Source organism: Ipomoea nil, unplaced genomic scaffold (genome assembly GCF_001879475.1).
Source record: "Ipomoea nil cultivar Tokyo-kokei standard unplaced genomic scaffold, Asagao_1.1 scaffold2280, whole genome shotgun sequence".
Lineage (NCBI taxonomy): Eukaryota > Viridiplantae > Streptophyta > Magnoliopsida > Solanales > Convolvulaceae > Ipomoea > Ipomoea nil.
Window position 1 is genome coordinate 4,715,880 of NW_017618708.1, and position 14,165 is coordinate 4,730,044.

A 14,165-nucleotide genomic window follows, 5' to 3' on the forward strand; every position below is an offset into this window, starting at 1 on the left:
CAATGCGAGGTTATGTCCCTTGCCTCATTGTCTTTCTTACGTAGCGGTATGAATCAAATAATCAATTATCAAAGACTAATAATATGTTATTTCAATTCTTTTTTTTTTTTTAAATTATAAAATTTTTTATTCTTTATTTTTGTTTTCCAAATGTACAAGTAAACGTAATTTTCATTTTTAAATTTCTCTATAAAAAAAATAGAGAATATTTTCAGTCAAGAAACGTTTTGATACACAAATTGGATTTGTATTGCATTGATTGGTTATAATATAAAGAAAAAGTGGAAAAGTAAGATTCTATTATCTATTATTCAATATTGGTGAATTGGATGATTTTTTATTTTTTGTTTTCTATATTTCTCCAAATATATATGATAGTTTTGAATTTGGCCAACGAGGGACCCTTGTTACTAATAAAAAAAAAAAAAAAAGCTCTCTTAATGGCATTCACATCCTGTCAGCCTGTTTTAAATCTTCCTCAGCCAGTCCTTAAACCCTACTCTGAGCGAAGCCCCCATTCCGGTGTGTTCATACCACCCAGAAAATGGCGTCAAGACTATCAGAAACAGTTCCTAAGTTCACTGCCGAAGCTCTCCGTGCGGCCGCAAAGCAATCTGACGCTTGCCGTGTAGTTCCTCTCAGGCTTCGTCAAGCTATCAAAAAATACATCCAAGGTAAAAGAGAAAAAAACACAAACTCTCTCCTTTAGTTATCTATTTAAATGCACGTCTGTGTGTGCTAGCTCGAGTATTGAAATTCACTATTGTTGCAGAACAAGAGGACCCACATATGAAGAGAAAGGTGTTGAGGTTATCCGAGTCATTCAGGCACATAAAGGAGGCAAATCTGCTGCTCCCAATTACTACGTCGAAAGAGATTGTGGAAGATCCTCTAAAGTCCGTGGAATGCTCCAAGCGATGGAAGATCCAGAGTGCATATGGTGATATTGGTATCAGGTATCAAGAGGATGAGGCTATAGCTTACGTGGCTTCTCGTATGCCTGCTGTTTACTCTGCTTTATATAGAGTCCTCAGTGAGGTAAAGTAGTTCTAACATTTCATGGAAATATAATAAGAAGTTATTATTTATTAATCAATTTTGATGTGAGATTGGATTTCAGCTTACAGTCTGGAGCAAACTGTTATGTTAGTGATTTTGTGAACTTGCTATCATTTTCTAGGTTAGGAGAAGAGTACCTGATTTTTCTCCGGCTAAGGTTTTGGATTTTGGTGCAGGGACTGGTTCTGCATTCTGGTGAGAAGATAATGGATTTTTGTTGTAATAGTTTGATTGTTGATGTTATTTCTAATTCTTAACATTTTAGCTTGGGAATGCTGAATTGATTGCTTTTTCAGGGCAATGAGAGAAGTGTGGCCAAGGTCCTTGCAGAAGGTTAATTTGGTAGAGCCATCACAATCTATGCAACGTGCAGGGCAGGGTCTTACAAGAGGTAATATTTGTGTTATGTTGGTATGTTTATTTGATGCAGAAGAGTTGACACTCTTAGAGACACTGTATCTTAGGCTTGATGATTATGCTCCAAATAAGTGATCAGCTCACATGGACTGATTTGATGTTCTCTTTCCCGACTCTTTCAATAACTGAGTAAAGTAAAATATTATCTTGCTATGCAGCCGTGCATACATGTATTTCTTATGCAAAAGATGGTTATAATAACTTCTACAGATGCAATAGTATAACAAAGTCTGAAGGAAGTTGGAATTTGAATAAAATCAAAGGGAGCTTTCTCTTCCTCCAGCCTGTCTTTTCGTTCCTCTCTTCTTACACCATAGGGAGATCAACATCTTCTTCTTCCATTAGCCACAGACCTGTGACGCGAAACCAAACATCAAACTCATATCAGAAACTTAATATAGTGAAAACAATCAGCTTGCAAATCAAGTTTACCTGTGTTCTAGCTGATGACTTGTTAAATCTGAATCGAGTATTCTGTCTGCAATTGTCTAGGAAAACCTCTCATTCTCACACACTTTGTATACCTCTTACATTTGAAGAAGCAGATAAAAAGATGTTACCTCATGTGCCTGTTTCTCATCATGTGTGAAGAAAATTTTAGACTATCTAACAACCTAATTTGTAAATGTTTCAAGTGAACCTATCTTCTTCTAAGAAACTTAATATAGTGAACTAACAATCAGCTGGAAAATCAAGTTTACATGTGTTCTAGATGATGTCTTGTTAAATCTAAATCGAGTACTCTGTCTGCAGTTGTCTGGGTTAACTTCTACTTCTCAGACACTTAAGAGTTATTTATTTATTTACTTAATATAACTCACACACTTATAGTGTGTGTGTGTGTGTGTATGATCTATCTTTTCTTTACCGCTCATAAGGGATCTAAGCTTGATCACTTATAGTGAAAACAAATATTGCAGGTCTAAAAAATTTGCCACTTATTCATAGCTACAGCAGTCTCCAGGCATTAAGTCAGAATATTAAGAAGTCTAATAGACAACATGATCTTGTAATTGCTGTAAGTAACATCTTTAGTATCCTTCTATGGTTTAACATCTCATTGAAATCAAATTTCAGATTCATTCAGATTTATTTTGACTTTTTGTTGACCTCTGCTTTGTGGAAATTGGCATTGAAAATTATTCTGGGTGCAGTCATATGTGCTAGGTGAAATACCATCCTTGAAAGACAGAATCACTGTTGTCCGCCAACTTTGGGATCTTACAGGAGATATTCTGGTATTTGTTCATAATCAATTTCTTGTCAAAAGATTAAGGGAAAAAAAGAATATAAATGCTAAAATCTTTCTTGCTATGCTAATTTTAACTATGTAATGTGGTGCAGGTCTTAGTTGAACCAGGAACACCACAAGGATCTAATATCATATCTCAAGTTCGATCTCATATTTTATGGATGGAAAGAAGGGTAGGCTAATTCTGTTTTTTATTTCCTTTTTTTTTTTTTGTTTTTTTGTTTTTTTTTTTTTGTTTTTTTTTTTTTTTTCTCATTCCAAATAGGTGGTGGGGGGAGGGAGTAGTATTGAAATTTCTACATTACACTCTAAACTGTTTGTTACATTTTGACTGATGAATGCCTCTAGAGATGCCGCAAACTAAAAGAGGCATCTGACAAATCTTGCAAGGCTTTGACAACACGCAAAGGTGGTGCATTTATTGTAGCTCCTGTAAGTCTTGGGAGTACTTTCAACACTCGCCTAACTTTACATGAGTGAAGGTTAATCTGATTGACCTGTTGTGCTATTTTCAGTGTCCACATGATGGACCTTGTCCATTGGAAAAATCAGGAAAATATTGTCATTTTGTTCAACGGTTGGAGAGGACTACATCACAGCGTGCCTATAAGGTCTTTCTTAAACCTATGTTTCACCTTGTCTTCACTTTCTCTCTGTTTGATGAGTTTTCTATTAGCTTCTGTTATAAACCTTTTCAAAAGAAATACTCGGTGATAATTTATGAAAGCATTAAAAAAATTGTACAGACATGAAGTTGTGTCAAAATTGGTTTGATGCTAGTAGTGGCATAGTTTGAACTTGTAAGGGTTTAAGTTTTTACTCATTTACTTTCTCTTTTGATGTTCAGGTATTTGTTTACCATGTCATTTTTCCTTTACCTTCTGAAGAATACATTACTCTGTCTTTTTATAAATTTGTCTCAACTTCTTTGGCTTACCTCTATTATAGCGGTCCAATGGTGGGTCTCTGCGTGGATTTGAAGATGAGAAATTTTCTTATGTTGTTTTTAGACGAGGACAACGACCGAGGCAAGTACTTGTTCAAATGTATATTACTCTGTTTATTTATAGTATCTGAACTGTTTTAGAATCTGGAGCCTTGTACTTCAAGTCTGAATTTTTCTGTCATTACTGCTAGTCCTGCAATTGTTGAAACGACGTAATATTGTTTTTTGAATTGTATTGCATTTCAGCTTCAATTGGTTTAGTACACAGACATTTTTGGGTTTATAGGCAATTAGCTGTGTCAGAATGTTCATGATAGATGCACAGTACTCAAGTTTAGATTTTATATGTTCCCTACTGAGATGAAACATCTTTGTTAATATTTACATGTTTATATCACAGTATATTTAACTTGTGATACATTTTATATCGTCTCATTGTTTATTTCAAGTAGAGAAACTTGGCCGCTTGATGGTATGAAGTTTGAAACGTTGAAGGAACAACATGCAAGAAGAAATCCAGAGGATCTTGAGATTGACTATGGTATGTTTCTTGAGTATTGATTAATATAAAAAAATAATCAGTATTGAGTCTCTCGTTTGGTCTTGGAGAAGCAGCTTTATGGTCTCTTAATTATTTTTTCTAATTGACTTCTCTTTATATGATTGCAGAGGACCAATTCCCTTCAGAAAATGAAGATGTCCTAAATGAAGAGGAAATCATTTCCTATAATTCTGACGATACAGAGGCAGATACTGTCACAGATAATGAGGAATTGGAGGATGAACAGGAAGAAACAGGCGCCACCGCTGCAGATCTTGGTACTGGCTGGGGAAGAATCGTTTATTCTCCTATCCGCAGGGGCAAACGTATTGAAATGGACGTGTGTCGAGCAAGCGATCATGAAGGCACAAAAGGTTCTTTTGATCGGATTATTATTACAAAGAGCAAGAACCCGACATTGCATCATCATGCTCGAAGATCCCTTTGGGGAGACCTGTGGCCATTTTGAACTACAATGACAACTTCAAAATTTTGTTATTCTTTAAAAATTTTTTACATAAAATTTTCTATAAGTTATGTGTGGATGTGACATATCAGTTGAATGTAATATTATATTGGTCATGAACAGAAATGAAGAAATTTTGTACATAAACATCAGAAGCCTCATGACACTTTCTTTACAAACACACCAAAGAAACTCGAAGCTGCAGCTTCCAAACATGGTGGGAAATGAAATTCATATCTGCAACATGTTAGGTGGTAATGAGGTATGACTTTTTGATTATTTTATATTTACTCAAATAAAAATTGAGGAAAAAGGTCCAAATTGAACTATTAGACCATACTCCTTTTTTATTACATAAAGGCCCTGACTATTTTGCATTTCAGATTTTTGGCCCATTGCAAGTTCTCTGTATAATCCCCTACTGTCGAGATTTTTTTATTTGTGGCACTTGAATAAGGCAATTTATATCGTGGATCAAGGTCCATATAGCATTGTGGATCTTGGATCAAAACGATGTTGTTTTGATATTTAAGCTTTAACAGCTTATGTAGTTTCTTGTTTTTCATTTCATGTTTCAACATAAATTTTAATTTATTCTAGGTACAAAATTAATACTCTTAAGGTACATGATGTGGTAAATTTTGCTGGGTGTACATGTTTGTATTTTGTAATGAGTATATTGATCGCTGAAACAATTTGGATGTAGTGGCTCGGATAGCTGGGACCGGAGGTTGGACGTTCTCGAGCTTAGGTCGGATCGTGGGCGCATCCCTCTTTAGTCTGCTTGTTGGTTTAAGGCTTAAGCTCAGATAAGAACGTGTGGGCGGAGGTTCCAAAACTAATAAGTATTCTAGAGAGAGAGAGAGAGATAGAGACAATAACCCTTTCTACAAGCATCTAACGAGGTATTTATAAGAGAATGGAGAGGACAGATGCGGGTGGTTGGCATGTACGCTACATGTCCTCCATGTAGTTGGCGGGGTCTCGGTGGCTAAGGAGAAGGCGTCCACGCGTCAAAGGATATTTGATTGACCAATGACTCTTAGGCTTGGCTAAGTGTCTATGTCGAGGTTCGCCTCTAGGGGCTAAGTAATGGGCTTGATTCGAGTGTTATAGCCCATGGACACTTTTAGGGGCTTATCTCATGAGCTTGGAGCCATAGTCGAGCAGTTAGGCCGCGACCGAGCATGAAGGAGCAAGAGTCGAAGCTCAACAAGCATATAAGAGGCATAATCGCCCGCTTGGTCAGGCTAGTTAGATGCTCTTCACGGATCGGATCAGATCGGGAACGAACCTCTCCCAACTGTAGTGTCGTATTCGAGTAGGTGTTCAGTACCTACGGGCCAGTATGTCGGGGTATATTTCCTATTAGTATAGAATTTTTTGACACGAGACACAAAAACTCACAATACAAGATACATACACATGTTATATATTTACTTATTTTCAAATCTGATTGATGTAGATAATTTGTCCTATAAGCACATAATTATCTATTTCAGGTACATAATCCATACACTTAATGTACCGAATTGCATAACATGAGACAAAGAAACACATAATACAAGACACATACACATGTTTTATATTTATTTTAGTTCAGGTACAAAATCAATTAATCAATATTCTTAAAGTACAAAATTGCATAGAATAAGACACAAAAATGCATTACACAATATACAAAAAAGCATAGCACAAGATACAAACACGCATGTTATATTTACTTTATTTCAGGTACAAAAAATTCATATGTTTAAGGTACAAAATTGCATAACACACCAGGATACCCGGTATAACTATTGCGGGAATAATTAGGTACATCCTCTCTGTTCTGTTTTTGTGTTTTATTATGGACGTTGGTATGATTAATTAAAGATGATGGTGATATTTTAAAGAGGAAAAATAAGACAACGTGTTTGTACTAGCTAGCAGTCAGCAGTGTAGCACTACCAGCCAGTGATTCGACCACGTTCCTAATCTATTATTCTTTTTTCATTCTTCAATCGACGTATGTATCTATGGTTCTGAGCGTGTATCATTAGCGCATCTAATCTTTGGCCACCGGAGCGGAGGTCCACTGCTATATATATATATATATATATATATATAATACTTTTCCTCTCAATAATTTATTCATGAGATGTAAAAGAAGGATGGTGGGGCTGCCTGCCTTCCTTGCATTTTCCTAAATTCCTAACATTAAAACAAAGGAGCAAGTAGTGATAATCAATGACAACAATTGAGGGAACCTTTGAATTTCCTAGTATTAGTAGTTGTCTGTCATTAGCTAAAATACAGTGCCACTATAGGGGGCATTATATTTTCGGCAACGGTCAAAACGACGTCGTTGAATTTTATGAATTAGAATAATGTACATTATGAGTTAAAATAATGTATTTTATGTGTTAGAATAATATACATTATATATTAGAATAATGAAACTTTTGGGGTAAGATAATATGCTTTATGATTTAGAATAGTGTACATTATGCTTTAGAATAATGTATATTATAAATTATAAAAATGTATATTGCATTAGGTCATGTGAAAAAAAATAAATAAATAAATACTCAAAACGATATCGTTTTTTTTTTTTTTTTTTTACCGTGGTCGATACAGATGTGGATCCAAGCAAAAACTATTGTTAATTTCGGCAGAAAGGTTAAAGAAGTTGGTGAAATTGTATGTGCTTTAATTTTGGCCCTCTTATGAGATATTCAAACAAGTGAAAAGTCAGGTTGCAAGATGCGCACGTAAGCACTCATGATTTGAAATTTACCCATATCTGCTTTGACGATTTGGATGTTTTGAAGTTGAAGTATACGATTTTTGATGGTCTAGTCAAACAGCATCCCGAAATACGTTATCTCCGATACCCAAGCGTTGAATTTTTTTCATCTAATAATAATAATAATAATAATAATAATATGATACTTGAGTGATGTGGAAAATGTACCGTCACTACTTAAGAGGGCGTTTTAACAGGTGGAAAAATTATTATCATATTTGGTATAATTTTTTACTTAGGACGAAAGTTTTGATCAATGATAATCACATTTGGAAACTAAATCCTACCTAAGGTGGGAGGTAGGGTTCTTTTTCCCAGGAAATCTATCAAATTTATTCAATTAATTCAATTATGCATTTATCATTTTTGGCGGGTCAAAAGTCTTTTATAAATATAAGAAATTTGTCCATCCACTATTACACATTGTTTACCAAAGAAATTTTAGTTTAGATACGTAGTTAAAGGTTTTCGTAATCTAATTTACAATATATAAATAATACTTAGGTGATTTCAGCTTTGCCGAACTATTCTTAAGCCCACAAGACCTGCCCTAGAACCACCACAAAGGTAAATCACGAGTCGTGCTCGTGCAATCAGCACACCAGTCAAACTAAACCCTAGTCTTCATATGTGCACAAGAGATCCAATCAAAACTTTCCCTTCCTTCATTCTGGTCCTTTTTCCATTCATGTCTCCAGTGAGATTTGACGTCCATAATGTTGCTTTCAATAGTGACTTCAAGTCACGCGACGAACCATTACGCTAAGTCTCGGGGGCGAGAGGTATATATGTTTGACGCAAGATTTCTAAGGTGAAAGGAAAAGAAAACGAATTATTTTTTTAAAATTAATGATAAGTAGAAAGAGCATGAAAATGGGAGTACTATGTTATGTAGTGCAGTCAAATAATACACTACTGAAAATTATGGAATTTTCGACCACCTGAAAGCGATCTTAAATCAAAGCCTTATTCCGACCACTTTTGGTATCCAGAAAAACCTTTGTTGCTATTTCCGGCCACTTTTTGGACTTTTTGGTATTAACTTAATTTAAGATCATTTTCAGGTGGTCGGGAATTTCATAATTTCCGGTAGTGATAATAAGAAATTTTCAAAATAATACTATATAATAATAAGAATAGTAACAGGTCCGTATTACTTTTGCAGTACATTCAAATACATTTCTTGTGTGTGTTTGAAAGTATACCCTCTTGTTTTTGTATGTACTAGGGAGTAGGGAGCAAGGTGTATAAATGCAGGAGAGAAGAAGGTACAACAAGAAAGGGGGGAAATAATAATATTATAATAATGTTCCATACTGATACTGTAAAAGTTTGTTAAAAAAAAATATATGAGTTAATACATCTGGGGTCCTCCGAGTATATTAATTTTGTCACATTTAATTTTAAATTTTTAAATTGATCACTCGTGGTCATTCAAATTTCAAATTATTATCATTCGTGGTCTAAGTTAACCACCCATGATTTTTTTACTGTCAAATTTTAACCACCTATAATCCTCCCAAAAGGACCATGACTGGTTAAATTTTGAAAGTTGAATCATAGGTGATAAACTTAGACCACAGATGGTATCAATTGTAATTTAAAGAACCATAGATTGTCGATTTGAAAATTTAAAAGACTAAACGTGACAAAATCACTATATTCGGAAGTTAACATATGTCATTTACTCAAAATCTATATCTATATCTATATATCTATATATATCTATATATATATATATCTATACTATATATAATAAAAAAATCCTTGAATTTTAATTTCCCGCCCAATTCCTAAAAAATCTCTCTTCCAAATAAAATATATTAATTCCTACTTTCCCATTCGTATAATAATTCTGGGTAAAAATTCTATTCTAAAATTTTAAAATAGTGTAATGCAATATCCTTTGTACATCTATACTTCTATACTATATATAATAACAAAATCCTGGAATTTTACTTGCCCGCCCAATTCCTAAAAAATCTCTCTTCCCAATAAAATATATTGATTCCTACTTTCCCATTCGTATAATAATTCTGGGTAAATATTCTATTCTAAAATTTTAAAATAGTGTAATACAATATCCTTTGTACATCTATACTATATATAATAACAAAATCCTGGAATTTTACTTTTCCCACCCAATTCCTAAAAAATCTCTCTTCCGAATAAAATATATTGATTGCTACTTTCCCATTCGTACAATAATTCTGGGTAAAAATTCTATTCTAAAATTTTAAAATAGTGTAATACAATTCCCTTTGTACATCTATACTATATATAATAACAAAATTCTTGAATTTTAATTTCCCGCCCAATTCCTAAAAAATCTCTCTTCCCAATAAAATATATTGATTCCTACTTTCTCATTCGTATAATAATTCTGGGTAAAAATTCTATTCTAAAATTTTAAAATAGTGTAAGGCAATATCCTTTGTACATCTATACTATATATAATAACAAAATCCTGGAATTTTACTTTCCCACCCAATTTCTAAAAAATCTCTCTTCCCAATAAAATATATTGATTCCTACTTTCCCATTCGTATAATAATTCTGGGTAAATATTCTATTCTAAAATTTTAAAATAGTGTAATACAATATCCTTTGTACATCTATATCTATACTATATATAATAACAAAATCCTGGAATTTTACTTTCCCGCCCAATTCCTAAAAAATCTCTCTTCCCAATAAAATATATTGATTCCTACTTTCCCATTTGTACAATAATTCTGGCTAAAAATTCTATTCTAAAATTTTAAAATAATGTAATACAATATCCTTTTTACATCTATACTATATATAATAACAAAATCCTTGAATTTTACTTTCCCGCCCAATTCTTAAAAAATCTCTCTTCCCAATAAAATGTATTGATTCCTACTTTCTCTTTCGTACAATAATTCTGGTTAAAAATTCATTCTAAAATTTTAAAATAGTGTAATACAATATTCTTTGTACATCTATACTATATATAATAACAAAATCCTGGAATTTTACTTTCCCACCCAATTTCTAAAAAATATGTCTTCCCAATAAAATATATTGATTTCTACTTTCTCATTCTTACAATAATTCTGGGTAAAAATTCTATTCTAAAATTTTAAAATAGTGTAATATAATTCCCTTTGTACATCTATACAATATATAATAACAAAATCCTGGAATTTTAATTTCCCGCCCAATTCCTAAAAAATCTCGCTTCCCAGTAAAATATATTCATTCCTACTTTCCCATTCGTATAATAATTCTGGGTAAAAAATCTATTCTAAAATTTTAAAATAGTGTAATGCAATATCCTTTGTACATCTATACTATATATAATAACAAAATCCTGGAATTTTACTTTCCCGCCCAATTCCTAAAAAATCTCTCTTCCCAATAAAATATATTGATTCCTACTTTCCCATTCGTATAATAATTCTGGGTAAAAATTCTATTCTAAAATTTTAAAATAGTGTAATACAATATCCTTTGTACATCTATACTATATATAATAACAAAATCCTGGAATTTTACTTTCCCGCCCAATTCCTAAAAAATCTCTCTTCCCAATAAAATATATTGATTTCTCATTTCCTATTCGTACAATAATTCTGGGTTAAAGTTCTATCTAAAATTTTAAATTAGTGTAATACAATATCCTTTGTACATCTATACTATATATAATAACAAAATCTTGGAATTTTACTTTCCCGCCCAATTCCTAAAAAATCTCTCTTCCCAATAAAATGTATTGATTCCTACTTTTCCATTCGTATAATAATTCTGGGTAAAAATTCTAATAATAATAATAATAATAATAATAATAATAATAATATAAGTGGTAAAAATTATATTTAAAAGTAATTAAGTGTTAATAATAATAGTAAGAATATTAACGTAAGAAGTATAACATAGAATATATCGTAATAATTAATAACTATAGTCTAGGATTAAATTTGGAATTGTTAGGAAAGATAAGTGACCTCTGGTGAAATTAACTTTTTATCGATTTAAATATTCTTAATATATTACAACAATTCTATTCCGTGCATCGCACGGGTGAAAATACTAGTATATATATAAAAGTAAAATCCTCCTATTTCATTTTCCCGCTCAAACTTTTGTAGTCAAATTAATTAAATATTTTATATTTTATTGGTCAAATACTTAATAAAGCTTATTTGGTAAGCAAATGAAAAATGGAAATTTAGTAATATCAATATTATGAATTAATTAGGAATAAGATTAATTAGGAATATTAATATAATGAATTGATTAGGAATATCAATATAATGAATTGATTAGGGCAATACCTTAAATAAATAAATACACTTTCTTTTTAAAAAATTTTACAAATTTTTAATTCTCATATTTTTCACCTATAAATACAATGAGTTGATGACTACAAAAATTATAAGTCTTCATTTTATATTGCATCCCTTTTTTTTTTCCACTAGGTCTTCAGCCTTGATCATTCAGTTTAGCCGCGTTTCGAAATTAACGGTAGGTTTAGCATCCAAGTAGTTTGATTGGATTAGATACAATACGTTTTTCATGGTTGTATTGTCCAAATTTAATACTTTTTTCAGCGAAAAGCTATTCATATCATATGCCTAGATTATGATTTATTTTGAACATTTCTACGGTTACTCCAAGTCCATTTTATATATTGATTTTTTGCTTCTATTGAAGTTTCATTATCATTGATGAAAGGCAACCTCATGTGAATCTTGCTTTGAGTGGTGCCTACTCCTGCCCGTTTAAAGGGATGATGAGTGCTGACTCCTCTAATCTCTCTCTTCATTTTTTTGCTATACTGTCATTGGTGAAGAATTTAAAGTGCCACACAATAAAATGTGTGATTCACGGGTGATTGGAGAATGGGGAGTGGTTAAGTGTTTCTGTTGTAATATACACGACAAGATATAGCAAGAATCGCCTTTAATACACCAATTGACTATTATTATATTCTTCTTAATTTTTTCCGTTGATTATTGAAATAATCGGACTTTTGAAGTTCTGATTTGTTAAGTTGTTTTATTCTCATGGTACCGATTTTGACCATTATGAAGTCCATGCTCAATTCCTCATTGTATATGTCAAAAGTGTATTTATTTTTTGGCGTAATTATGGAATCGACATAATTGCTCTGTAATAATAATAATAATAATAATAATAATAATAATAATAATAATAATATAATTGGTAATATTATTGCTCAATATAATATTTAAAAAAACTAATTTTAATTGGTAATCTATATTTTATATTAATCTATATTTATATTCTATATTAATTAATAAAAACAAATCCTCCTATACAAGTTCCCGTCTAAACAATTAATAATAATATGAAAAAATGAAAAAGAATGGAAGGAAGCCGAACGCCCAAATAGTTAATAATAATATTGGGAAAAAAATTAATAATAATATGGAAATATGGAAAATAATGGAAGGAAATATTAGTCATGTGAATGTTTTCTACACTCTGAAAAATGGAAAAGAATCAATAAGCAGTATAAGGAAAATAATCATTAAGATATTTTACTATTAATCTTTTACGGAAGATTTTGCTTAAAAAAATAGAATAGAATTGGTTATTAATAATTTAGCCTTATTTTACTATTAATCTTTAAGAAAAATTCTGTGTAAAAAAATGTAATAAAATCGGTTATTAATAATTTAGCTTTATTTTACTATATTAATCTTTACGAAAAATTCTGCGTAAAAAAATGTAATAGAATCGGTTATTAATAATTTAGCTTTATTTTACTATTAATCTTTAAGGAAGATTTTTTTAAAAAATAAAATAGAATTAATTATTAATAATTAAAATTAAAATTAAAGTACATATATTTTCCTATCCGTAATACAATTTTACTTATTGTTTTACAAAATCTTCAAATAATAATTGGTAATATTACTGTTCAATTATAATAAAAACTTTAATTTTAATTGGTAATCTATATTCTATATTAATTAATAAAAACAATATCCTCCTTTACAAGTTCCCGCCTAAATAATTAATAATAATATGGAAAAATGGAAATGAATGGAAGGAAGTCGTACGCCAAAACAATATAGAATAATATTGGGAAGGAAATCTATATATATATAAAAGTAAAATCCTCCTAACAAATTTTTCCCCCAAAACTTTTGTAGTAAAACTTATTTGGTAAGTAAATGTCAAATGGAAAATAAATAATAATAATAATAATAATAATAATAATAATAATAATAATAATAATAATGTTATTACCTTAAATAAATAAATTATTATACTTTCCCTTAAACAAATAAATTATTATACTTTCCTTTTGAATTAGTATTTTCTACCTATAAATACAATGACTTCTTCAATCAAAGAATTCCAGACTCATCTCTCTGCTTTCTTTTTGTATGAATTTTCTACATTTTTCTAACTATATTCTCATGTACTTCAATATGTTTTGCAGTTTATATCATCTGGTATGAGTTTGAAGATACTTAAGGAGGCTCTGCTTCAACAAAAGGAAATTGAGGAGGAAGAGCATTTGTAACAGAACCCTATTGGTTTAGTTTTTATGAAAGATTGTAGAGATGCGATCGAGGATGATAAAGACGGTAATTTTGATAATTTTGTAAGATTTTCTGAAACTTAGAGTTAGTATGTTAACTTCGAGATTTGTACATGCCATTCAAGTTTCTATGATTTTTTTTTACCAAGCAT

General features: G+C 31.1%; 1 protein-coding gene across 1 annotated transcript; it reads left to right on the forward strand.

Moving 5' to 3' along the window:
- Positions 1–226: 226 nt before the first annotated feature.
- On the forward strand, positions 227–4,828 carry LOC109150696 (rsm22-cox11 tandem protein 2, mitochondrial-like). Its single transcript, XM_019298668.1, has 12 exons — positions 227–674; positions 773–1,038; positions 1,181–1,254; positions 1,356–1,450; positions 2,397–2,494; positions 2,631–2,714; positions 2,821–2,901; positions 3,077–3,160; positions 3,244–3,339; positions 3,677–3,756; positions 4,127–4,215; positions 4,344–4,828. Exons 1-12 carry the CDS (start codon positions 545–547, stop codon positions 4,682–4,684), a joined length of 1,518 nt encoding a protein of 505 aa, XP_019154213.1. The 5' UTR covers positions 227–544; the 3' UTR covers positions 4,685–4,828.
- The last annotated feature ends 9,337 nt before the right edge of the window (positions 4,829–14,165 follow it).

Bases quoted from the DNA above. Each gene is read 5' to 3' on its own strand.
- LOC109150696 (XM_019298668.1), top strand. From the start codon at position 545: ATGGCGTCAAGACTATCAGAAACAGTTCCTAAGTTCACTGCCGAAGCT. The intron at 3,161-3,243 runs GTAAGTCTTGGG...TGCTATTTTCAG, and splicing joins GTGCATTTATTGTAGCTCCT to TGTCCACATGATGGACCTTG. The intron at 3,757-4,126 runs GCAAGTACTTGT...TATTTCAAGTAG, and splicing joins AGACGAGGACAACGACCGAG to AGAAACTTGGCCGCTTGATG.